Source organism: Ischnura elegans, chromosome 9, assembly GCF_921293095.1.
Source record: "Ischnura elegans chromosome 9, ioIscEleg1.1, whole genome shotgun sequence".
NCBI classification, from domain to species: domain Eukaryota; kingdom Metazoa; phylum Arthropoda; class Insecta; order Odonata; family Coenagrionidae; genus Ischnura; species Ischnura elegans.
Genome location: NC_060254.1, coordinates 63,195,884 through 63,223,217, shown reverse-complemented (window position 1 = coordinate 63,223,217; position 27,334 = coordinate 63,195,884). Strand labels below are relative to the sequence as shown.

Sequence of the window (27,334 nt, the reverse complement as noted above, 5' to 3'; positions counted from 1 at the left end):
ATGGCACTGCATAAGCTTCAAATGAAACAACTGTTGAGAGCACTTTCATCATTTCAGAATGCACTGAAAATCCATTGACATTGAACCACCTCATGATTAATTTGATGTATTCAGGATAAAATGTCAATTTCATCAAGAATTACTATAATTATTTAAATCAATGTGCTTAGCATTGAAATCATGTGGTAAATCAAACAGTAAATATAAGCAGTCTTCATTTTCATTACTTAAAATTTTACATCATCTACCGGTGAAGGAATGCAACTCAAATTTGATCAGGAAAAATTACTAATTCTCTTTGTGCTCTCCACCAAGCAATACGGCTTCATTCCAAATTCAAATTCCTTATTAAAACTGCACCATTGTACAATAGCACAGTATCCAAAATCAAGACTTGATGCAGCAAGAGTTTCCCATCAATTCACAAGGATGACATTAAAGCTTCCCACAAAACATAACCATTGGCAAGATATTTCTGTAGGGTGGGCTGTAAAATAAACACCCATGAGTCATGAGAACTTAAAAACTACAGTGAAATAATGCTATATGATGCAGTTTTCCAACTTGCATCATTTTCAAGCATAGCAAATATCTCATGGCACAGCATTCCAGTTATAAACTATACAAAATATACATTTAACATTTGCCATTGGAATTAACATTCTTTCCTTTGCACCATACTTAGAGATAATCCTTCCATGTTCACAAATAAGACTCAGACGGAGACATGACCATGAAATTATTCCTCAGCATGACATCATGACTCAGACGAACAATGACGGCACAGTGGTCAAGATCAGCAAAACAGCGATTGCTTATAAAGAACAGCCAACTTCTCCAGCATAGATGCCTTCCTTCCATTATACAAACCATTTCTTTCCAACTCGTTAAATACGAGCAATTTGTAAATGGTACAAGACAGCTGCAAACTGAACTTGTTTAAAACATCAATAACTGAGATATTTCACTCAACATTCAGCAGGAGAGAGTTTACTCACAAATCAAAACATTTAGGGAGATGAAACAGCTGAAAATGTAGATTAGTGTTCAAGTGTCCATTAGCGTAGTTACAGTTCTAACCAAGTCAGTAAATGACGGCCGCTCTTGAGAATGGAACTTCCAACAAGGAGCTATGAGATCAGAATAAATGTTAGATGGGCAGCGAGTTGGACAGGGTAATCGTGTTCCACTTTCTAAAGTTTGAAGGAGAATTTCTTGCTCCAGCCTCTCGTCCCTCGGAGTCCCAGGAGATGTTTGCTTGCCACAGTTTTTTCCTCCCTTCTGGTCAGGGGGGGGTTTAAGACGAGGATCTTCACCTCTTGAAAACATTTCAAAAAGCGTCACCCCATACGACCATACATCAGAGCGTGGTGAAAATTTACCATCACGTAGACTCTCAGGGGCATACCTGTATGATCACAAAAAAATATTGCTTTAACCAGCTAGATACATAAATATAAGAGTTTGTCATTACCACCTTCAATCACGCCACCAATTTAATTTGTATGCTAAGCTGGGTGAAGCAGATTTGGGCACTAACAGGCAGTGCTCTTCCTGCATGCTAAGGACAGAGGTAGGTCAAGATTTTGTGCACTTCAGCAAAGTTAAGTGCATACAAAAATACCATATCACCCTAAAAATAATGCATTTCTTTTGAAAGCATGCAAGTTCATGAATTTATTTTGATATGTCTCTGAAATTTTTCAAAGTTATTTCCAAAAATGTTCCTCAAGTCCACATTAACAATCATATGCAACCATGTTTGACACACGGGTATTTCCACAGAGTTCATTTTAAGTACCACGGTTTTGGTATTCTGCCAAGAGACAAGTTGGTATGGTATTTGGAGGAGGCAACCGATAGCTGAGGCCATTTGCACCATGAGGGAAGGGTATGAAAGGAAGGGTGGAGAGAAACCCGGCGTCGGCATTAGCCTGCTCTTAACAAAAGGTGCCAAGGAGAGCACGGCTTAACGTCCCATCCAACGGACAGAATGTTGCGCTTGAAATGTCCTCCACACAACATTTAAGCAGGGATCGGGCAGTCTCTGAAAATTCTCGTCCGCTGCCAGGATTTGAACCCGGGCCTGCCAGGTGGGAAGCCAACACTCTAGCCAACACACCAACCCGATCCCCAAGAGACAAGTTCCTTGAGCACTTCTGAGTCTCAGGCAATGACCCAGAGAGAGTAAGATGAGGTAGGGAAATACTACCAATAAAATAATTTTAATGATAGGAGGAATTTAGTACAAGAAAAATCTTGATGGTCCATGAGGAAACTTCATAGAATTTTGACATAATGGCAGCAAGACAAATCTTTATTTGTTCCAAAAAAATTTTTGACTTTGGCTCTCCTGGTTTCAACCATTTAAGGTTATCGCCAGGACTCCCGATAATAACAAGAAATGGCCGACATCTGTCAAGTGAAGAGAGTTCAATAAAAGTTTTTGACTAAGTTGTTCTGCAAGAAATAGTTTCTTGACATAGTCACTATGAAAAACAAATGTTAATGGTGAATTGACAAGGGGTGGTATGAAGTATGGAGGTTTACGATGCAAAGAGGTTCACTACATAGAGGTTTTACTGTATTACCATTATCCCAGTAAATAACAAAGAGCTAAACTTTCAAATTTCTACAAGTGTTATTCATGTACCACAATTATTTTAGGAGGAGCAGTAGGACTTCCAATGATACCCAGAAATGGTTAAAACATGTAGAGTTTAAGTTAAAAAATTTTGTAGAATACATATTTTTTAAAATATGTACTAGAAAGATGCAGGACAAAAATTAAGGAGCATCAATGTAGATATTCATAATAGAAAATGATCCTAACAATACTGGAGAAAGTAAGGAACCCCAGAAGGCTTTTTAAGAGTACTTTATTTCAAGAGCCAAAAAACAAAGAAAACTAGCGGTTAGTTAACAATTGTCCCCCACCCCACTGATGATAATCTCAGGCAATCCAAAAACTGTTTATTGGGATATTATTCCTACTTTGAATTAAGAATTCTGTCATCAGATAATTTTATGAATTTAACTGGCAGAATAAACTTCACTATAAACATAAATAGGTAAAAGTAATGTCATACCACTTGATTGGCAGCTCCCGGTTGGTTTTCAAAATGTAATAGTTGTTTTGTCCCATTACTTGCGCTAAGCCAAAATCTGAGATCTTCACAAGGTTCTCACTAGCAACAAGGATGTTTCTTGCAGCTAGGTCCCGGTGAACTATTTTCTTGGTTCCCAGGTACTCCATGCCCTAAAGTATACCATAACAAATCAATTGCTATAATGTATTGACATTCACAAATCTCACACTTCAGTATTTATGAAATCATTCAACTCAAGGAAACAGACATTAACTATGTTACCAATGAGAGGTCACAAAGGCTTTTCAGTTGTAGTTACGTATTTGTCATCAACCATTTACATATTTACATTTCTCTATGAACACTAATGCCATCAATATAACATAAGCGATTGCTGACAATACCATACATCATGCTAACTTGGTTTAGAGTTCACTTCAAGTTCAAGAATGGCAATTGCATCATAAGACTACTTCGAACAAGGTACTTCCAATGGACGAGACATCGCACATCATTGCCAGGTTTAAACAAATAAGCACTGAAAATAGCATAATAGTAAAATAACCCAGGGATATAGGATTGCATTTTTTAACCTATGTTCATTTAACCATAAAAATTTAAAAAATTCATCTTTTAAAGATAACTTTTGACTGCACATAAAAGCAAATATCTACTTGGTTTTAATTTTTTTAAATATTACAATGGCCATCTGACACTAATTCTATTTAAGGTATTGATAAAGTCAGATGAGAGCATTGTTCTTGAGTTTAAAAAGAAATCTACACCAGGGGCACTTTTGGAAACAATCATAGCTAAGGAAATTTGAGAAACGTTATACAAGATCTAACATTTCCAGGTGTTTAATTCCAAAAGTCAAAACCATTCAATTCAAGAATTTTCTGAGTATCAGTTGTATAGACTCAACTCAGAGAGGGAGGGGACAACAAAAAAAGGAAAAATACCCAGGACAGCAATTAATGACGCAAAAAAACCACCATAGTCACTTCGTACACATACAACCCCCAACAAATGAGCCTAGTGCAGAAAAAATTGAAGGCATAGATTTACCTCAGCAACATCCAATGCAAACTTAAGAAGAGTTTGGTCCGTTAATGTATCCCTGTTTATTTTGAGATAGCTCAGGAGGGATCCATGCTTCACATATTCCATAACCAAACTAACATCCCCTTCTTCAAGGACACCTTTTATTTCCACTATGTTTGGATGACGTAGGGTCTGAAATAGTAAATAAAAAACCATCTCATCTAATACAGCAATTAAAATAATTTGAAAGCTGTCACACAAAATAATGAACCTAGAAAACTGTTTTTAAAAATGTTGATGCTCTTCACAAGCATTAACATGCAAATCAGGCATCCAATAGGACTAATATGGATGGCATGTAAGTACCAAAGTAAAAGCAAACGAAAAAAAAAAATACAGTTAGTACTTTTCTTACTACATTTACAAGAAAGTTGACCAACTGTTTTGAAGAGAACATTTTCCATAATATGATTTGCAATTGGTCAGTAATTTTAAGAAGTAAAACTTATGTTTTATACCACCTTCATTACCTATTCAGCATCATTTACCTTCATAATGTCGATTTCCCTCTGGAAATCCTCCAAGCAGGACAAGAGAGCATTTGTTTTTAATTTCTTCACAGCCACAACCTCTTCCTCACAATCCTTATCACGCTCAAGACGTCCTCTGTAGACTTCCCCATAAAAACCCTGTAAAATTTTGACATTTACAAACGTAGGTGAAAAAAAACATCAAAAGGAGACCTTTATAATAATAACTACCTATTTCACACTTAGGCATAAATAGGAGTAAAAAGAGGACTGCAATAACAAGCATCCAGAAAAGAAAGTTTACAGCAGCAAGGCAATGAAATATGCCTTCGCCCCTGCGTAGGAACATGACATAATAACCACAAATGCCGCTGAAAGATGTCAAACAGAAAATAATTTTTCAATCTCAATTAAATATGCATCAGAGAACATACCTGGCCAATGCGCCCTTGTAGAACAATGTTACAGTCTCCATTAAGCTCAAAAATAGGAGTCACGCTATCCAGAGATGCATTTTCATTGGGAAACCTGAAAGGCTGCAGCACTGGTGAGAATCCCAATGAATACTGACTTTGGTCATCTTGATCCTGAAAAGAATACACAAATTCCTATTCAATATTTTTTTACAATTACAATGCCAACAGGAGACATTCCTACCTCACTACTCAATGAAAAATGTAGAACAAAATGCTCTCAAACGATATCAATTCAACAAGCCCAAAAACTTGAAATTGAAGATTCTTCAGTAAGGAAATATTTTACTACAGAGCATTCAAGGATTCAAATAAAAAAGTCAACTTACAAATCCAACCCCACTTGGACTGTGCCCCTGTTACCAAGCCCTCCAGGCACCAACAAAAGCTTATTCCTGTGTCCATATGGACATGATAGGCATTTCAAGGTTAAAGGTATACCTTCACTCACCCACATTCACTCATTTATTCATCAAAACAGGAATGGAAATGAAAGTAAATGGAGGCTCTGAGAGACAGTGAATGTGAATGAAAATTCATTTCCCACTAGAGAAAAAAATCCTTGAGATACTTTGAATATGAACTATGAGTATTTGTGAAACACCTAAACAATGCTAACGAATCCTTTTGCTTCAGACAACAGACTCCATTAAGCATATGAAATGCTCAACAAAACTCAAGAAATTTTCTATCACGCATTCTGGAATGCCTATGAAACACTTAAACGAGGGATGGCGAGTCCAACCAAACAAAATGTTTCGTTTCGACCTGCAGCGAAACCTGGGTATATGTAGTTACGGTCCTGCACAAAATTAAAATCACCAAGAAATTTAGTATCGACCCAGGATGAAACTTTACTCCGGGGAACGAAACTAAATTAATTGAAGCCCTGCTGCTCATAGTTAAGTTTCAATCACAGAAGTTGAGTGGAGGGGGAAAAAAGGGAAACGTTTCGACCCATTTCATGACAAAATGTAGAGAGGTTAAAGTCTCATCAATTTCTAGTTGACCACAGATAGTTATTATGTAACATATACACAAAAATATTTATGAGCGGCAACATAGCCAAGAGGGTCTAAGTTAAGGGTTTTCAACCCGTGGCGCTCGGGCCACATGCTGCCTGCCGGCTAATTTCTTGCAGGCCCTAGAGGCTAAAGAAAATATTCTATAGCAAACCAAATGTGTGCCCAAGAAAAAATTTCACTTTACCTGCAGGCTTCGTAAAAGACTTGCTGCTTCAAGGCTACTACCAGCACTGAAGCCTGGGGAGAGATCTTGAAACATACTTGAACCTAAAAGATGATCAGTACTGCCAGATAATATAGAGTTATCCTCTCCACCTGATGGAAGCACAGTAACTCCTAGAGTAAGAAATTGGTAAAATCTGAGTAGAACAAATATGAGAATACAGGCCAGAATTATTTAATACTAAGGGTGAAGTGGATATGCCAGAATCAAAGGTGAATTTCAATTTTTTAATAATTTTGCAGGCATATTTATCATGATTGATTTCTTGAATATCTTAATAATGCGATAAAATACATTTAAGAAGGTATTATGAAACAAATTCAATACAGCTTAACTATATAAGATAAGAAAAACCTGACACTACAGCCTATAACTTTTTTCATTGAATTTTAATTCTGTTGATGGACAACCAAATTGAAAATACATACCAGTTGCCCCAGAGAAAATGCTACTGGATGAAATTGAAGTATGAGAATCTGGATCACCCTGGGTGCCCTCAAATCCTCTAGGAAATGTTGTGGCATATGAATGGTTTTGCCTTGAGTTGAACACTGCAACATTAAAAATGATAATGAGAATAAATTCAAGTGACCTTTCATTCTTTCACTAATTTAATGAATACACTTTTCACTCCCTTGTGTAAAATTGAAAGTAAATTTTAAAACCTATAAAGGTACAATCCATGGTACAATCATATTATGATATGGTACGATACAAATTAAAATCAAGCCTACTTTAACACTTTCAGCCCAAAGGTAAAAATTTTAACTTTCCCCAGATCCGAAAATTTTGCTGAGTTTGCTAAGTCTGCCGTCATCTATAGATGACGCTCGGTCTCAAAGTGTAGCACACCAATTACCCATATGTATATGTATTATGAAACTACATAAATATAACTTAAAATAATATTGAAAAAATCATTACCTTGATATAAAATTTGGTTGATATCTCTCATAACAGCTTGGGGTTTTTTCCTACTGTGAAAATCCAGATCCCAGCACTCTAACATTAAGCTGTATACTTCATGAGGACAGCCGTTTGGTATAGGGAGCTTCATCCCACGAAGATATTTCTAAAAATTGAAAAAAATTTCATCACACGTTAGAAAAAATAGAAAAACTACTATGAAAATATTGTATATTCATGAAATGAATGCATATAAGAAAGAATCAAGTAAAACAATGATTGGTTACTACACAGGGGTGGTCTTGGGTAATTGGAGGCCATTGTCTGGGGCTCATGATAGGGTATCATCTTAAGGGGGTATTCAGAGGTACTCCCCCACAAAATTTTAGGAAATTTCATGTCCGGAAAATGGGTTTTGACACTATTATGGCTCTTAAAAACTAGATAAAATTTAATAAAAAAATAGCAATTTCATAAAAATATACTATAAAAAGTGAGCATTTCACAGCTTATAACAATTTAATAATGTGTTGTGGTCCTATTACATATATTTACTGAATTTTCTCCTTAAAAAGCACTGAAATAAAAATAACCTCAAAAAAAACCTATTCTCTCCAATCTTCTGACACCTTTATTTTATTTATTTTTATATAATCTTTTTACACTGAGTACGTAGTAAATATAGCAAATAATGAAAAGGTAGAATTTTAGAATTGCAAAAGAAATTTAGTCCAGGTATGTAATCTGCGTCTTTTTTTATCACACCTTTAATGTACGCTTCACAATAGACATGAGATTTGTGGGGGCCCCCTCAGCTCGGGGCCCACGGCAATTGCCGACCAGCTAACCTGTCCAGACTGCCCCTGTTACCACACCACCCATTTTACTTAACACATGGTTTATTTTAGGGATGGACGGATCCAGGATTTTTCTCAGATTCAGATTGGGATCGGATCCTTGATTTTAGGAGCCGGATCTTTCGGATCAGATATTTTCGGATCCAATTTGTAACGTTTTAATTAACTTTCCACTTCTCTTACTTAACAAATGATTTTTGTAACACTTTATAATGAAATTTTACAATTTAAAACTCGTGAGCATAAACAACATCAACAAGCCGCCATGACTATTACAATTCCATTTGTACTATCCGTACTACCACTCACTGAACCACTGCCATGAACTGCACCAGTGGGGATCTTAAGAGTTCTGCCATATCCCTTTCCTCCGGTCTCTTTCTCTCTCGTAGACGCCTGCTTTTTCTCTGCGTCCTTTTCTTCTTTCTGCCGATCTTGAATTCTGCCGTATTTCTTCCTCCGGTCTCTCAATTCACCACTACTTTAATTTTTCTCCCAATCTTTCATAACACGTCTATCTCTTCCTCCTCTCCATACACGACTCCCCTTTTTCTTTTGCCGGCCTCGGTGGCGCCGGGGTAAAGTCCCCGACTGCTAACCTAGAGGTCGCGGGTTCGAATCCCGCCTGGGTGGTTTGACCATCATCCAGGGCATGGACGTATGTGATTGTCAAGCAAGTCAATTGTAAGAGAGGACTATCTAGTCCTAAAATTCGCTTGTGGAATAAAGAAGACATTATTATTATTATTATTATTTCTTTCCGCGTCCCTCACTACCTTTATTGCCTCTAATTAATGCCTCCTAACTACTATTGTTAATGTTAATTCATTTAAATAAACAACATGGCAGCTTGTTTACAAATTGTATTTTCAAATTCCTAACGCTGAGATTCCCCCGATGATTGTTCAATCTCTTGGGAAGAGCAATGCTATACGCCAGTCGTATTTTGCCTTTTTTATTTTCCACGGCTGAAATTCTCCTACGTAACCTCTGCGAGAGCTTTCAAATAAAACTGTTCATGAGTAGGATAAGAATCACATGCGACAGCACATTCGAAGAGAGAATCGGAACTCTTTCCACCCTTATGGAGCGTTGCATTCACTGAAGCTATTATTGAAAATTTCAGATCCAGATCCGATGTCTTCCGCGACTTTGGATCCGATGAAGGTCAATATCCGATCTGATATTTGGATCCGACCATCCCCAGTTTATTTCAAGCCTGCCGTGTGAATGGCGGTGTAATTCATAAAAATTGCCACGAGAAAAAATTCCAGGAATCAAACCATGGACCTTTGGCTTCCTGGGCCACTTAGCGGACCATTATGCTATCGAGGTTCTTTAATTCTCAAGACAATTTTACCATGGTTCAATGTTGCTGGATGTTAAAACCTTGCTCGTGGTCGCATTCACTGCCAAGCATGGGGTTCACCTTTAGGTGGCGGCTTCTTGGAAGCCCAAATTCCATTGTATTGTCATCCTTGATAGACCGCAAGGGAATTTGAGTGGAATATGAGTAAGTGAATTACAAGTAGACATAAAATGATTAGAATGTACAAAGTTGATATTGAAGATAAAGGTCCTCACTATGGGTAAAAAAATGTCCAAAAATGTGGGGGATTGAACAAAAAATATTTAACTTATTCAATCTAAACATATCAAGTGAATCCTTAAATATATTACACAATACATTTGATAAGGTGATTACATTTTTATCTAAAATTCAAGCTCCAGAAATAGGTAAGAAACAAAAAGGAAAATGAGGTATTCTTGACCCTACAAACGCAGGAGATCCCTGCTGATGGTAAAAGGGAGTCCCTGCTGATGGTAAAAAATCCACGACATACATAGCATTCAGGCTAAAACAGCAGAAATATTTCAATCTATATCTATCACTGTTTGAAAGAAACAGCAACATGAGATGATCTTTAATGTAAAAAATGGACTCAGTCATACCTGAAGTAGAGGGGTATGAGATAGAAGCTACGAATACTTTGATAAAACTAAAATTAAAAGAACTGATAGGAACAAATTAATTGACACTAAACTCACTTAAATAAATATTATGCAAACAAGGCCACTAATATGCATGAGATAGCTAACTTAATCACCAAAAAATGACTAATGAGCTGTCCCATAAAAATTTGGCTCTGTCCTTGGCTAGATATTTACTGACTTGACAAAAGATTTTGAAAAGTTAATAATAATAGATCATGCATAGCAAAATAGTGATAAGTAAAAAATTCATTACTGCCTGAATTGCCTCCACACAATCAGGATGAGGTAAAGATTCTCCGAATGAAAATATTTCCCACAGAGAAGTGCCAAAAGCCCAAACATCAGCAGCAACAGATGTCTGTGCACATAAGGGGTTGGCATAGCACTCAACAGGAATCCAATAAACACTAGAAAAAAGGGTAACATAAGATATGCAATGGAATGAATTTTAAAATACAAGAAAAAAAGATAATATGTACATACTTCACCAAGTGGTTCAATATCCCATAATATGTAACAGGTTGAATATAAAACTAATATCAAGATTTATTTTCAAATCATTGCATAAATTGCAAATCAAAATCTGGATGCAACCACAAAACTAAAATAATGCAGTAAATTATGAGTAACAAAATAACTCACTCATTGTGAGAGTATTCATGAAGCCCTGGATCACTTAGCTTGACTTTAAAAGCTCTGTCATCGTGAGCACATACCATTATCTTGCGACAACGTATGTTTCCATGGACAAACCCTTGCTCTTCCTGAAAGTATTAAATATTTTATAGTAACTCAAGAGTGACAATCACACTTTTACAATATAAGCATATAGACTAACCTCAGTAATGATGAAAGAAATGATCAATGAACATCAGTACTACAACAATTACCATGTAGTTGAACAGAGGTACACTAAATTTATAGAGAGCCTTTATTAGCATGACACTTGCTGAGAATATGAAATGGACTTCAGGCATAGCCTTTAACATGATACATAGATATAGATTTTTTTTTAACATATAGTCAGTTAAACACTTACTAAATCCCACAATGCAGTAGCCAAATATGCACTTGCTTCCACCAAATCAACGGTCTTCATTCGATGCTTATTTTCTTTCAGATAGCTATCCAATGGGCCAAGTTTAAGATATTCCATTACCATTGTTACGGGATTGCTTAGAGTGATTCCATAAAGCTTTACAATGGAATTTGATCTGATAAATGCCCACCTGTTGGCTAAGTCCAAAAATTCCTTTAAATAAAAAAGATGCATACATGCCTTATTTCATTTCATTCCTAGCCCAACATAAAACCATGAAATTTTTAAGTCTTAAAAATAAAAACAGGTAAAAATAATCTATTAAAAGCAAGTGAAGATATAATATGAATATCAAGACACAAGCAAATTTCCCTGATATAACTTTCACTTTTTTCTCCACGAATTGACAACTTTAATCATTATCAGTTTAGAAGGATGGACTACAAACAAAAAGGAAACTTGGTCCACCTAGTTACTCTTTTTTCAATTTGTAATAAGCAAAAAGAGCCAATTACAATTCCATGATACCAATCAAAAGTACTTTTTATAAGATGTTTTAAAATGTACATAGAGGGTTACGCATAGGGAAATAACTTATGGCATTCATCATTTGAATTTCATTTGACATATTTATACTGTGTACTAACAAAACCTTGCGGCTGAGCTTAAAGCCACCGAGTGCATCCACCGGGTTGCGGATGGTGGGTCGACCTTTAGATATAGAGGTTAGCTGCGAGATAAGCGAGTTCTCTCGTTGAATAAGCAAAGTCGTGGACAAAAAGCGGCGGTGTTCTGAGGGGGTATTAGGCTACCCTTGGGTAAGGTAGACCAGTTAAATGATACCAAAACTTGTGAAGATACCATGTCTTGGCCACTGGGGGCCACCAACAATTATGCCTCTCATCACCCGGGGGAGAGGGTAGCAGCTCTTCTTCACATGTGCGAAGGTGGCGACCATACTAGTCGGTACAGTGACACACATTCCACTATGGGCGTGGTAACATTTACTTTAACGGCTGTAGTACTGCGATGTGGAAGGCATGGGGAAACCACCACATTATCATCCCGAGGAGTCGCAGCTACTCCAATCAATTTATATAATGACATGATGGAATTCTCAGGTAAAATGTTCGGGAGGTAAACTAGTCCCCCATTCGGATCTCCGGGCAGGGACTACTCGAGAGGGTACATCGGTCAAAGGTGATAGAATGTTACGGATAGGAACATGGAATGTCAGATCACTTCGTACCTGCGGTAAGCTAGAGAACTTGAAGGTGGAGATGCGAAGAATGAACCTCGACGTATTAGGCATCAGCAAAATGAAGTGGCCCCAGGAAGGAGACTTTTGGAGTGGAAGCTACAGAATGATACACACAGGATCGCTAAATGGTAATGCTGGAGTAGGCATAATGCTTAGAAAGAGTGCCGGGATGCCTGTTAAAAGCTACCTGCAGTTTAATGAAAGGATAGTAATGGTGAAGATAGATACTAAACCCGCAGCTACTACAGTGGTACAGGTTTACATGCCTACGTCAGATTATGAAGATGAAGAAGTAGAAGATGTCTACCAAGATATAGCGGAAGTTATCAAGCAGGTAAGAGGGGAAGAAAATATTATTATTTTAGGTGACTGGAACGCCGTCGTCGACGAAGGTCAAGACGGAATAATAACTGGGAAATATGGGTTAGGTAACCGAAATGAAAGAGGAGAAAGGCTACTTGAATTCTGCATGGAGCACAGGCTAGTGGTTGCCAACACTTTATTCAAAAATTCCCTGCAAAGAAGATAAACAAGGAAGATGCCAGGAGACGTTAGAAGATTCCAAATCGACTACATTCTAGTGAAACAAAGATTCAGGAACCAGGAGAAGGACTGCAAAAGTTATCCAGGGGCAGATATCGATAGTGACCATAACTAAGTTATGATGAAATGCCACCTTAAATTTAAAAAGTTGAAGAAAGCCGTGAAAAACATATGGCAGGTTGAAAAATTGAGGGAGGTTCAGCATCAACTGGCTTTTAAAGAGGCTGTAGAAAATAAAATAGGGGAGGATACAACCAACAAACAAATGGAAGAGAGTTGGAAAACCGTTAGATGTGGTCTGCAGGCAGTAGCTGAGGAAGTTCTTGGTAAAAGAAGAGTCGTTATGAAAAAACCATGGATCACGCAGGAAATATTAGATCTCACTGAAGAAAGAAGAAAATACACGGCTGCGAAAACAAAGGAAGGACAGAATCATTACAAGAGAATAAGAAACGAAATATGCCGTAACGTGCGGAAGGCTAGAGAAACGTGGATGAAAAGTATTTGTGAAGATGTGCAAAACAATCTTAAACATGGAAAAGTAGAGGCCGCCTATAGGATAGTGAGGAACCACTTTAAGGAAAGATGTAATACCCTGAGGGACAAAAACAGAGAACTAATGATTGAAAACGAAGAAAAAGGGAAGAGATGGAAGGAATATCTGGAAGATTTGTCAGGGTTCCCACTCTACCTAAATTATAAAATTCACGGTTTTTTCCAGGTTTTCATGGTCTACATTGCGTCAAATTCACGGTCTGTTTGATAAGCCATTTTAGGAAGAAATATTGATCTCATAAAAATCACTGGTCGCATGTTAACTAAAAATATAGTAAACGCGATAAACGCCGGGAATGCAAAACGCAGCAATGAAAGTGCTCTTATGACGTCGCCTATCGTTAGCAAAATTTAGGGCCGGCTAAAGGTTGTGAGTGAGAAAATGGATGATGACGGGGAAGTGAAGAGGTGTCTGATTTCACTTTGGTTAAAGGTCGTCCAATCACAGCCTTAAGGTCTGTGTGTCATCATGACACACGGCCCAATATTTGCACTTCGAATATACGTGTGCAGATAAATGAGTGGACAGTATCTGCGAGTGACTGACCTATTTTTTGATCGTCAATCTTAGATCTAAAATCAAGTTTGAGAGGTTTTTAAGGTTTCATGACGAATTTCACGGCTATTTCCAGGTTTTTTCACGGCAGACGAAATTCACGGCTTATTCACGGTTTTAAGGTTTTCACGATTGAGTGGGAACCCTGATTTGTACAAAGGAAGCAGCCTCAGAACGAATGCTATCAAAAACGAGAGGGAAGTGGATGCTGATGACATGGGAGCCCCAATTTTAAGATCGGAATTTGATGCGGCTGTAAGAGACCTCAGGATAAACAAAGCGTCTGGCATTGATGACATTCCTGCAGAACTAATTAAAAATTCAGGAGAGAAGACGTTGAACCAGCTATACAAAATCATTAGTGAAATGTATTCGACAGGTGAGATACCAAAGGACTTCGAGAGGAACATTATAATCCCTATTCCTAAGAAGAAAAGAGTGGAGAACAGCGAAGATTTTAGGACCATAAGCCTTACTACACATGCGTCGAAGATACTGACAAGGATCATCTATAGAAGAATAGAACGAAAAGCAGAAGAGTACTTGGATGAGGACCAATTTGGATTCAGAAAAAACAAAGGCACCAGGGAAGAATATATTGGCCCTAAGACTGCTCATAGAGAAGAGAATGGAAAAGAACAAGCCAATGTTCATTGCATTCGTTGACAGAAGAATCATCCACAGTTTATACAAAAACCAAGAAGCGGTGATAAAATCAGGGCGCAGCTGTGAAGAAGCGAGAATTAGGTCAGAAGTGCGACAAGGCTGTACATTGTCACCCGTAATTTTCAACGTTTACATTTAGAAAGCCATTAATGAAATCAAAGAAAAGGCATTGGGAGTGAATATCCATGGATAAAAAATTAGCATGCTAAGATTTGCCAATGACATAGCCGTTATAGCAGAAACAGAGACGGATTTGAAAAATATTCTGGTTAAAATGGGTAGGGTAATGGGTAGATATCAACTGAAAATAAGCACGAAGAAAACCAAGATATTATGTAGTATGCAGCAGAAGGGAAGAAGTCAAGACTAACATTAAAATAGGGAAGCAAAAACTGATAGAGGTGGATGAATTCTGTTATTTGGGAAGCAAGATAGCTAGTGACGGGAGAAGTAAGAAAGAAATTATCAGCAGAATAGCCCAGGCGAAGAGAGCATTCCACCAAAAGAGAGACCTGCTTACAGCGGGAAACTTAAATATGGAAGTAAAGAAACAATTTATAAGAACCTACATCTGGAGTATGCTCCTATACGGAAGTGAGGCATGGACAATGACCGCAGCGGAGAAAGCAAGGATAGAGGCCTTCGAAATGTGGTGCTACAGAAGAATGATGAAAATCAATTGGATCGACCGAATTAGAAACGAGGAAGTCCTAAGAAGAGTACGAGAGAAGAGAAGCCTCATGAAAACCTTAATAAGAAGACGGAACAACCTTATAGGCCACATCTTGAGACATGATGGCCTGATGAAGACAATCGTCGAAGGACAAGTGGAAGGCAAGAACGGAAAAGGAAGACCTCGAACAAAATATATGGAACAAGTAAAGAAGGATGTGAAAGAGAAGAAATACGTAGGTGTGAAAAGATTAGCTGATAGGAGAATTGAGTGGAGAGCTGTGTCAAACCAATCCTAGGATTGTTGACCAGTGATGATGATGATGACTAACAAAACAGGGAAAAAGTCATATAATTCAAACATTAGAATAAACAGAGGAGTTTCTGGCAAAATTGAATATTAAATTATGTTGTGCGATACAAATAAAATATGTAATGACTTAATAGTTAGAGGTGATAGTACTATGTATTTACATAGCATTAAAAAACTACATATATAATTCATATCTCTAATTTTAAAACATTACAATCACAAATACAGTATATATATAATATATAGTAGATCCTTGCTTTACAATATTAATCCATTCATAAGGAAGGACCTTGAAGTGAATTCCATGCATCTATGTTGAATTGTCATTATTTCCACATGAGGTATCAGTTTAACCCTTTCGAGCCTCGTGGAGGGAAATTCTTTCACGATACGAGTCCCTTAAAATTTTTTCGAACTTCCCTGTATGAAGCTCTCATGTGTTGACGGAAGGCAGAGGTTCCAACCCATCCCAAGGTGGGGATCAATCTCCACATGACAATGATCCCTTTCCTCGGCCGCTATCCGAGACCATAGACCAATTAAAAGACTCCTTCACAGAGCGAGTCGATTGTCAACTGAGTGAAATACAGCCGTGTTTTATATAAACAAATATATGATGTTCCCATCAATTTCTTAACGATAAAATGAATTCAATGTGTTCTTCAGAGTGTGAAGAAATTTTGGCCTTAGTTCTAGAGCTCTTATTGATGGATTTAGTATATTCTTTTACATATCGACTTATTTGGAACAGAACTGAAATTTGTTGATGTTAACTCTAGCTAGAACTTTGGTTCAAACGTCCATGTGATAAGGGATAAAAGAAGAATTCCTTTCTAATTTTAATTTTATAAGTTAAGCAACAAATACTTTTTTTGAAAAAGCACTGCAAAGGGGGTGACCTTGCGGAGGGGAAGAGGGGTCCATCTGAGCGGCTGAGGAAGGGCTTGGGCTCGCGCTCACCTGGGTCTCAAGGGGCAACCAAGAAACTGGGCCTATTGTACCCACAGTGGTTACTTTCCTCCATCTGTGCAGCTTTCATTCGTTTGCGTCAGAAAACTGATGCTGCTCATGTGCGACATTCGTTCTTTTGCAAAGAAAATGCTCACCGCAAATGTGCGGCATTAGGCACAAATCAGTTAAAAAGTAACAACACATGCAAATTTTGCTACACTAAAAATGTGTTTTGTTAACAAATATTTTTTTTTGGTAAAAAAATTTAAAAAAATGGTTTTAGAAATCCCAGTTTAGACGAATGGCAATGGTCAATTTTATCCTCATTTGAAAAAGGCCAGATTGGTGCCCATGCGATGCCACTCCACGTGACGTCACAGGGACCTAGTTTCTATACGAGTAGATAGAAGTTTTACATCGTCCGAGTTTACCAATGCATGCATGAGGCACAGAGCTCAGGGAAACATCTCTTAATAATCACCTATTAAAACTGCCTAAGGTCGGAAAGTTTTCTTCGTTTAAAAGGTATTAATAATCCTTATTTAAGCCAAGCGCTACCAACTAGCAGGGTACTCTGCTACCTGCTAGCATCCTGCGTCATATCAGCGCTCTAAGCCTCACCCCAAGGTCACCTCACTTTGCGGCAGCGGGAACCAGAACGACGTCACACGGAGTTTTCCCAGCATTCATACTTAGCCGTCGCGTTTTCGTGCGCTTGAAATTTTTCAATTTTCATTTTATAGTGAAAAATAGATATCGTCATTTAAAAATATAAAGCGTGAAATGCGTACTCCGTACCTCTTTCGATTTAGGCAATAAAAAAATAATAGGACACCACCCTATTGAAAAAAATATTAAACAGCAATAGTACTCAGACAAAATAGAGACTCAGAAGTTTTCCTCACCCTTAATCTTGATTCAGCAAATTCTGGTTTCAGTGCTTTTAGTGCCACCTCCACTTTCTTCCCTTTTGCTGCTCTCCACACACTGCGGTACACTATACAAATGCTTCCAGTCTTTAAAGTTTTGTGCCCTAAAAATAACCATTTTATGATGGACTCATTTTTAATCAATTACACAGACCAGCCATGTCACATACAATGAGTGTTCCATACCTTTGTAAAGCTGCATGTCTCTGAGATCTATACACAAAGGACCCCCAGACATTAGGCCATCCATGTTTCCCGGGTTACTTGAAGTGCCATCTCCCTTAATATTATTTTTTTGTTGAAGCAATCGTGGAGCATTGTCTGTTAGAAATAGGATAAAAATTCCAACTTATTTGACAGGGTAAATAAATTTTTTACAAAACAAAACAATATGTAATAGAAATTCAACCCTCTCACATGGAATTCATAAGAGTATCAAATTCAAATATCAATCCACAACAAGACCCAGTAGAATATTTAACATGAATCTTGAAAAAAAAATCAGCAATAAAATCAATTATCTTGTTTTCACAGCAATATTAATAACATATAAAACATATCTTCAAAGGAAAATCTTATCATGGAAAGTAGAACAACTAACTGCTTTCTTAAACCAATTTATTTTGCAACAGGGAACAACATCCATGCCCTGGATAGGGACCAGCTACCCAGGCAGGATTCGAACCCCGCGACCTATGGTTTGGCAGGCGAGGACTGGCCCAACGCCACCGAGGCTGGCAAATACATATTTAAAGTAAATGATGAAAATTTTATCCACTAAGACAATGTTTGGAATTTCAGGGTTGGCAAACCAATGGATTAAATCCTATTTGACTCTAAGGTTGCTAGCAGTTAAAATCTTTTCAGCTGAATCCAAAACCAACCCTACTTCAAGCCCCTTGAGGTTAGTGAGAGGCATACTTCAAGGACCAATGCTTGGTCCCCTATTATTCCTCATTTATACAAACAATCTCCCTAGTTATTTTGAAAAGTATTTATATATGCTGATGATGACACTACACAACTGACTTCCTCTACAACCTTAAACCATGCCATGATGCAAATGAATATTGATGGCATGAGCAAATGGTGGAGTAAAAACTTGGTTTTCATGGACAATGAAAAAACTAGATTCATCCGACTAAACCCTCTCCAAAGAAAGATTTCTTCCTGTCCACAATTAAAACTAAATGGATTTTCTCAAGTCCTCCACTGTGACAAAATTTCTAGGGATCCATGTCCATATGAAACTCAGGTTCATAAAACATAAGCTAAGATTGCCTCCAACTGCAACCTCCTTAGGATATTAGTGGTTGATATGGTTGACAGTGCCAATACTCTCACAATTTACCATGCACTTAACCACAGTTGACTGAAGTACGGCTTAACTGTATGGAGGCACTCACATCAAGCTCCTTTTCAAGTTCCAAAAGTAGGCAATAAGAATTATGACAGTTCTCAAGAACAAGCAGTTGTCAACCTCATTTCATAAATCTCAACATTCTAACTCTTCTATCTCTGTATAATTTTTGTACCATAATGTTTGTGGTCATCAGCGGAACACTAGGTGTAGCTACTTAAGACTAATGTCACATCATATGACTTATCCATATTTTCTAAGATCCTGGGTTATGCAGGAAAAAAATTTTTGAATGCTCCACCCAGGTACTTGAAATAAATACATAACATTGGCACTTTCTAATTAAAATTATGTACTTAACTATCTATGCAACCATCAACATTACACCATTGATGGTTAGCACAGAAAGAAATTACCATATTCTGATGGAGGGACACATTCTTCAAGCACCAATGCACCTTCTTTACTGCGATGTGCATTAATTAGGTCCAAAATAGTGGGATAGGTTTTCTTATGAAACTGAAATTCATAATCTCCATTGGGCATTTTGGTAATGTTGTAGCTCTTGATCCTATTTGATGGTTCTAATCTGAAACATAAAATAAACTTATTAAAATCTCACAAGGATATAATGACTGAAAGAGAAAAGAGGAGAGAGAATTTCAGATACATGAAATCTGAAGAGGATCTATGGAGAAAAACTTGAAATGGCTCTCTGCCGTAGGCATAGCATTGGAGGAGCCTTACCCAGCCATTATATTGAGCCTTTGAAACCAAAATAAAATAAACAATTAATTACAATTGGCAAATATTACCAGGAGAAATTAGGGGAAGCATAGGATTACAAATAATAATTAATGTACAAAATTCTTGTATGATTAAAGAAGGTTGCTGAAGGCACAATGCTATCAATTCAACTAGTGATAACATAAGTCTGATATGAATTTAGGGCAGAGAGCCATAACCAGCCAATACAGAATATGAAGAAAGAAATCTCATGGGACAACAGAAAATTCCGATGAAATACAGAAAAAAATGCTTAGATGTATATTGGCATCATGAAAAATGTTTACATTGAGTCAAAAATTGAATCCATAAAATTATGTAAATAAAGTAATTACACAATTATACATTAGGTATGAAACAAGTTCTCCAAATTTTTTAATTAAAAATACATCTTTCTTCTGAAAAAAATTATTACAAATGAATCATTTAAAGTATTTCCCATCCCTAGCTGCAACTTTTTCCCATCTTCCTGGCAGAATTTGAATACTGTTACGATTAAAGTGTTCATCTTTTGAGGCTATCTGCAAATCTACCCATTTTCAATTTCTTCATACAAGAGGAAATGCTTATCAGATATTGAAATAATTTTAATTAAATTAACTCAGCTTAGCCCGAAATTAAAATTTTCCCGTTTTGAAATTCAAGATTAATTTTTGGATGATTCAGTTTTCAAGGGTATGTGAACACCCTTCAAGCATGCAAAAAACGTTTCCCTCTCACCTGTCAGGAACACAGACATCAATGACAAATGTGTCGTAGTATAATTCTGACTCTCTAAGAATGAAACAGCCTGGCTTTTTCTCCCGTTTCTCTTCCAATTTTCTATACGAAAATTCACCCCTGAAAAACATAGAGAACTAAATATTAATAAAAAAGGATGATGCCTTGTGAAAGAAAATCACCTAACCTAAATTTTTTGTTTACAAATTATGAAAGGGAATCACATTATGTATTAGGAGGGACTAAAAATCGGTATGAAGAACCAAAAAGAAAAAAAGTACCCAATGATATGGAAACTTATGGTATGGTTACAAGGTGCATTTTTCAGTACGAGTTAATGACTAAATGCATATATGTGAGTATAGGAGCAAAACTACACCATTAACCTCCCAACTTGTGCGAATGCATGAACAGAAAGTATAACCCACTCTACTTTGGTTCCCACATTGATAAACTTTCTGTTTTGGACCACCAAAATCCTTGATGCATTAACACATAAACTTGTGTGTTTACAGTGCAACCTCGATATAACGACACCCCACGGTGCACTAATAAACACTCGCTATAGCGAATTGTCGCTTTACCGGAGGTGGAGCAAATAATAGCCAATATACCTGTTGCGAACAGATATACAGGAACAGGAGTGGTGCGGCGACAGATAAACATCTATCCGATAAACGTAAGCATAAATCCAGACGAAAGGCGATGTTTTTTTTGCATCACTAAATTTCCTTACTCAAATAACGACTAACTATTCAAACAATTTATAAGCACCGCACTGAATAAAAATCATGCAAGGCATTGTTTCGTCAATCATTATATTTATCGAACGACAGTTTACCACATAAATTTGAGACTGAGCACTCCATTAACTTCATTTCTAACAGATCGCTAGCAGTTACAGAGGTTAAGGAGTCTTGATGAAAGTCTTCCAGCGGTGAAACCATCGCTATGGCGAGAGCCGACGCCGGAAGAGTCTCGTAAAATCGAATTTTTTAACACGCTTATTATAGGGTCAATTGACGGTGCATCGGCTATCTCTCGTAATAGCGGGGGTGTCGCTATAGCCCGTACTCGCTTTAACGAGGTTCCACTGTATATACCATATAAACTGGTCATTAGAATAAAAGATTAAATTAAGAAAAAAGAACTTTGTACTTTCACATTAATGTTTTTTTTGCATCACTAAATTTCCTTACTCAAATAACGACTAACTATTCAAACAATTTATAAGCACCGCACTGAATAAAAATCATGCAAGGCATTGTTTCGTCAATCATTATATTTATCGAACGACAGTTTACCACATAAATTTGAGACTGAGCACTCCATTAACTTCATTAATGTGAAAGTACAAAGTTCTTTTTTCTTAATTTAATTATGAATCGCTTTCACATAGTTACGCCTCAAACAATTAAGAATAAAAGATGATGAAATAACTAGTTATATTTTCCCTCAGATGTTATTGTACATCTTAAGTTAAAATTCTTTGAATTTGTGGTGGAATATAAGCAACCTATCTATCATACCATTGAAAACACTATTAAAAATTTCCAAGCTATTTCTCCTTATCTAAAAAAAATGGAAGCCAATGCCAAGAAGTGGCACTTACTTTTGAAAGTTGACTTTAATTTTATCACAAAGTCTTAATATTTCATGAAATTAAGCCAAAACAAAGAAAAAAATAAGTAATAAGGCAAGTGAAAATATAATGGGACAAACAGAAAAATTAGATGATATTGCTGGAAAAATAATTGCGATATACTAATTTGCCACCCCTTCTGGATATTTCTAAAAATCAGTGCAAACTACTGCACAAACATCTCAAGCCTCAAGGTGCAAGCCTAATTTCTATCTGTTTTATAATACCATTATTATAAATGATAAATGACATTAAAAAATATGAACAAAGATGAAAACAACAGGTATGAAGACTAACTTCAAATATGAACATATTTTATTCTCACTCACCCAACAGGGCCATGGCATTTCAGTTTGTGAAGTTTCAAAAGGGATGGTGTAGCAACATCTTTGCAAAGATTAAATGTCCACTTAACCATCAGCCTGTAGTAGCCATCAATTAAACCAACAAATGAATACATTATGCGATTGTCTTCAAACTTCAAATACGATGGTATGCCATTTCTTCTGGAGATCTCCACAGTTCCATCATTTCTTACAGACAAATAGCATAGATCTTCAACTGTGCACAACCGTTGCCACTGAAACCCAAAAAATTACTTCAATTTATCAATGACAGAGCTATATGGATAGCTGATAGAGCTTCCATATGAATAAAATCAACATAATCATGTGGCAGGAAAAACAATTCACAACAAAATTGCTTTTAAAGGAGAATAACAAAATTGAATATAGCATTAACATATGTCTTTTTGAGTATTTCTGTAATATGTATTTATGGTTACTGCTGGTTCAGAACACCCCTAAATTGAGAAAAGAAAAAAATACATTTATAGTCAGAACTAATTTCAATTTCCACATAGAACAGCCGAAAAAGAAATAATCTTCACGTATAGAAAAACTGCAGATAGTGATTCCATAGAGTTTTACCATTTGTTTTTACAACACAGAGCCATCACAAAAAATTGGGACCCTAAACTCCATTCCATGAGAAGATATAATTTCACCAAGAAAAAGTCATTTACTCACTAGTGTTAAGTGCGTCAACCAATTATTGCCATATTACTGATGCCATTTTGGAGTAAACACTGCCAGTTTTGATTTATCTAAATCTCTCAATTTCATTCCACAGAAAATTTCGTACACCTTTCTCATTAGCTGCTTCACATACATTCACTATCGTACTACCAGAATTACCCATAACAATCTTGATAAATAATTTGATATGAAGCTGAAGTGCAATTCAACCCATCCTCTAGAGTAGAGATGTGCTACACATCACAAAAGCGACTATGCCTGATCCTCCCTCTGGCACGCTTGCCTGGGTTGTCGAGATGGCAGAAGAATTTTAGAGAACCACATTCTAAGGGCCCTAACAAAAGTTTACCAGCTGACAGCAAAGTCAGTCATACTTTCATCAGAAAACTAGAAAATAATAAAGCTCTTCTGCGTGAGCCCTCTGTTCCTAGTCATGCTGAATTTATGGCCGAGTGAATTTGTTCCCCACTAACTCAGATGTAAGAAAAAATTATTTGACCAAATAAATGGGCTTAACTACTAAGGCATCAAATCTCCTTATTCTATATCTCTCAAAAATTGCTTTCAGCCTTAAAGGCATAATGGAGAAAGCTACTGAAAATACTTATGCCATAAGGCAACAAAATGCACTGACAATACTCCATCTTTCAGTGGATTGTAAGTCTCATTTGAATTATGAAAATGAAAGCATCAAAGGGAAGGCAACTCGTGATGCAATAGCAATAATGAGGTGCCTCGTGGAGAGGAACCTAGAATATGAGCAGGACGTATATGCGTGTTTCGTGGATTTTGAGAAAGCATTTGATAGGGTGAACTGGGTTAAGTTAATGGACATTCTCAAGAGAATAGGTGTAGATTGGAGGGATAGACCACTGATTCGTAATCTGTTTATGGCCAGACTGCGCAAGTGACGGTAGCGGAGGGAGAATCTGGGTGGGCAAGCATTGGCCGAGGTGTGAGGCAAGGCTGTCCTTTATCGCCGCTGCTCTTTAACGTGTACGCTGAAGAGATGGTAAGGGAAGCGTGGGATGAGTTAGAAGCTGGAATAAAAGTGGGAGGAATGATGTTCAAATCAGTGAGATTCGCGGATGATCAGGCGTTGATTAGCCAGTCAGCTAGGGGGATTCAGGCTCTAGTGGATGCGGTATACGAGCATTGCGAGGAGTATGGGATGAGGATTAATCAGAAGAAAACTTAGGTAATGCTGTTTTGTAAAGCATCACGAGCGAGGAATGTGAGACTCAAGATAAAGGTGGGTGGGGAAAAACTTGAGCAGGTTGAGCAATTCAGCTATTTAGGCAGTACGTTAGAGGAAAACGGATACAGTAGTAAGGACATAAGGAAGAGAATCGCATTAGCAAAGGAGGCATTCATGAACAGGAAGGAGCTTCTGAGAGGATCGTTGTGTAAGAGTTTAAAGAAAAGGTTAGTGAAGAGTTTGATCTGGAGTGTAGCTCTCTACGGTGCGGAAACGTGGACAGAGGAAAGAAGACGAGAGAAGATTGGAGGCATTCGAGATGTGGGTATGGAGAAGAATGGAGAGGGTGAAATGGACGGAGAGGAAAAGGAATGACGAAGTTATGGATATGGTTGGCGAGGAGAGGCAGCTTTTAGATGACATACGGAGGAGACAGAAGGTATGGATGGAGTTAGTGCTTAGCGGTGAGGGGATGTTGAAAATGGGGTTGGAGGGTAGAATGTTAGGGAAACGAGGGAGGGGAAGGAAAAGAATGGGATTTTTAGATAGATTGAAAGAGAGTAGGCCTTACAGTGAATTAAAGAAGGTAGTGCTGGAAATGTAGTAAAAAATATGTAAACTCAGATAGTGAAGCCTCTCTCCTTAGTCAATATTAATGCCTTGAAATGGTTCGAAGCTGTATAAATTTTCAGTTGTATAACATGTAACAAAATTAACTTTCATTGAACAAACGAATGCCCTTTCCGAACATGACAAAAACCACATCACAATTTCCAAATAATCCTGAGCTGCTATTATGAGAACCACTGCAGAAGACATTGAATATACTTATAATGCACACAGCTGATTTCTGATCTCCCTATATAAGTACACTTAAAGAGTAAACAACTCTATTAAGTCCGGATAGGCAATGGATGGAAAAAGATGAAATAATACAGCCCAATTGCCTTCTAGCTGAAATACCAAATAGGGGTTCCAAAAATTCAAAACATTTCTTCCGTGCATAAACAGCACTGTATATAGCATAACAATGATGAAAATAACTAAGTCTGTACTTAAATACAGATAAGTTGCACTGGCTATATAGTTGTGCACGACTAAAAATAAAAATGAGATAACAGATGACAACCCATAATTAAACAGTTTCAGTGACAATACCAAAACAAATGTGCAGGGATTTTGACTATTTTGGAATTCGTCATTTAATTAATACATTGAAGCTACAACTACAAAAGCATATGAAAGTCAGCTTCATTTACTGCAGCAGTTAAGCTTTTAATAATACATATTTATTTTCATAACCTTTAAGCCACCAAAGGAAGACCAATTCTAGAATATTGTCCGATAGTTTGCTCTCCTTATAAGTATGACTTTGGCCCTGGGATGGTTCAAAGTAGATTTCTCAGATTGATGTCCAAGGTTCAAATTGAAAGGGAAAATGGAGAATATGAAAAGATGAAACTTCCTCAATATTCACACCTTCTCTGCACGTAGGAAACTTACACGTATTCTTTATTTACATGCTGCATTGAGCAATAATATTAAGTGATCTCTAATGAGTAAAAGGGATCCTATTTTTCATTCAAGATTTCATCACTTATTTCGCATATCATACGTATGAGCACACTAAATGTATTGCAACCTCTCAGTGATCTAAAAATTCATTGATTAATGGATCTGTAATCCTCTGGCCATTGTAATGTTTGTAACGGGGAATTTTTCCATTTAACAGATGTTAATTTCACTAAAATAATAAGCAATTGAAAATTAATATTGTTTCGATCTTTCAAGGTATGTACATTGACTAAACAGAAGTTTATGTTATCCGAGCAAGCAAATGTTAATATGGAATTCTCTGCAAGCAAAATTCACTCACCTCTTTAGTTCCCCTGATGCAAAACAGAATCCCAGGCATTTCCGAGTCGTAGGGGTTGATTTTGATGGATATATGGCATGGCTCTCCATCATACTCTGTAACAGCTTTGTAAGTCTCTATCATGTAATTCGGAGCAATGTTTTCAAACTTAGTAAGGTACTCAGCTTTAATGAGTCGAGAATCGACCTTATTACTCATACTTTCTAAGTTTTCGAGAACAACTCTCTTCACGAAAATTGATAACGAACCCTTCACAAACTCCTTGGGAAGAAATTTCTTATAGTCATTTATCAAGACGCTTCTTCCTATTCCTTCTTCAACCACTAAACGCTGCATACTCATAATACCAAGACCTACAAGCGTTCCTTTATGCTCGTCATAGGTGATTCCAGGTATTTTTTCATTCTGTAGGTCATTACTTACTTGATGGAAATAATAATTAAAGGCACCAGAATCAATTTTAGCTAAAACATAGTGATTTGGAACTTTAAACCGAAGGCGCAAGTCGAACTCCTTCTGCTTCGCATCTGCCAACAAGAAATTTGGACAGAGCCATATATTTGAGTTGTGAAACCTTAGCGCAAATAAATGCCTACCCTTAGGACCTATCTTAATTCTTTTAGATGCTTGGATACAGGCATCTTCTGCAGTTAGATCACTACCAAGAGGCAGAGTCAATGGTATCGAATCCGTATACACATGCACAGCAACTACAGTTCCGCTCATTTTAAGTTCTGGAAAGTAAATTCCACGAATAAATTTTAAGATGAATCTGATGAGAAGACAATAGACCTGTACATTTGAAAAACCACTCACTTTCACTTAGTTAACGTCGTATGCGCAGTCGATTCTTTTTATAAACCTTCACGGGACGGGCTGTCAAATCCGCTGTGACTTTAAGGATGCCGTTGGATGAAGGATAAATCGTAAGTTACATGATTAATAAATTGTCACTAACTAAAAGTAAGATGCAGATAAGAAACCATACAAAACATACTTCAAACGCATGGCAATCGTCACTGCTGCCCTTTTTCTTGTTGCCAAGTACCGGTAGCTAGAGGCGCTGTGGTTGAACAAGAGAGACACGG

The 27,334-nt window shown here is 37.1% G+C and overlaps 1 protein-coding gene across 1 annotated transcript; it reads right to left on the bottom strand.

The window, feature by feature from the left end:
* Nucleotides 1-962: 962 nt before the first annotated feature.
* LOC124166013 (tyrosine-protein kinase JAK2) lies at nt 963-27,328 on the bottom strand. Its single transcript, XM_046543589.1, has 19 exons — nt 27,244-27,328; nt 27,063-27,140; nt 26,247-26,980; nt 22,465-22,715; nt 20,494-20,613; nt 19,404-19,576; nt 17,814-17,948; nt 17,604-17,731; nt 11,182-11,394; nt 10,785-10,906; nt 10,396-10,549; nt 7,309-7,456; nt 6,813-6,935; nt 6,346-6,497; nt 5,098-5,250; nt 4,682-4,822; nt 4,158-4,325; nt 3,090-3,259; nt 963-1,408 (listed from the first exon to the last, which is right to left on the bottom strand). The coding sequence occupies exons 3-19, from the start codon at nt 26,970-26,972 to the stop codon at nt 1,048-1,050; spliced, it is 3,438 nt and encodes a 1,145-aa protein (XP_046399545.1). The 5' UTR covers nt 26,973-26,980; nt 27,063-27,140; nt 27,244-27,328; the 3' UTR covers nt 963-1,047.
* Nucleotides 27,329-27,334: the final 6 nt, after the last annotated feature.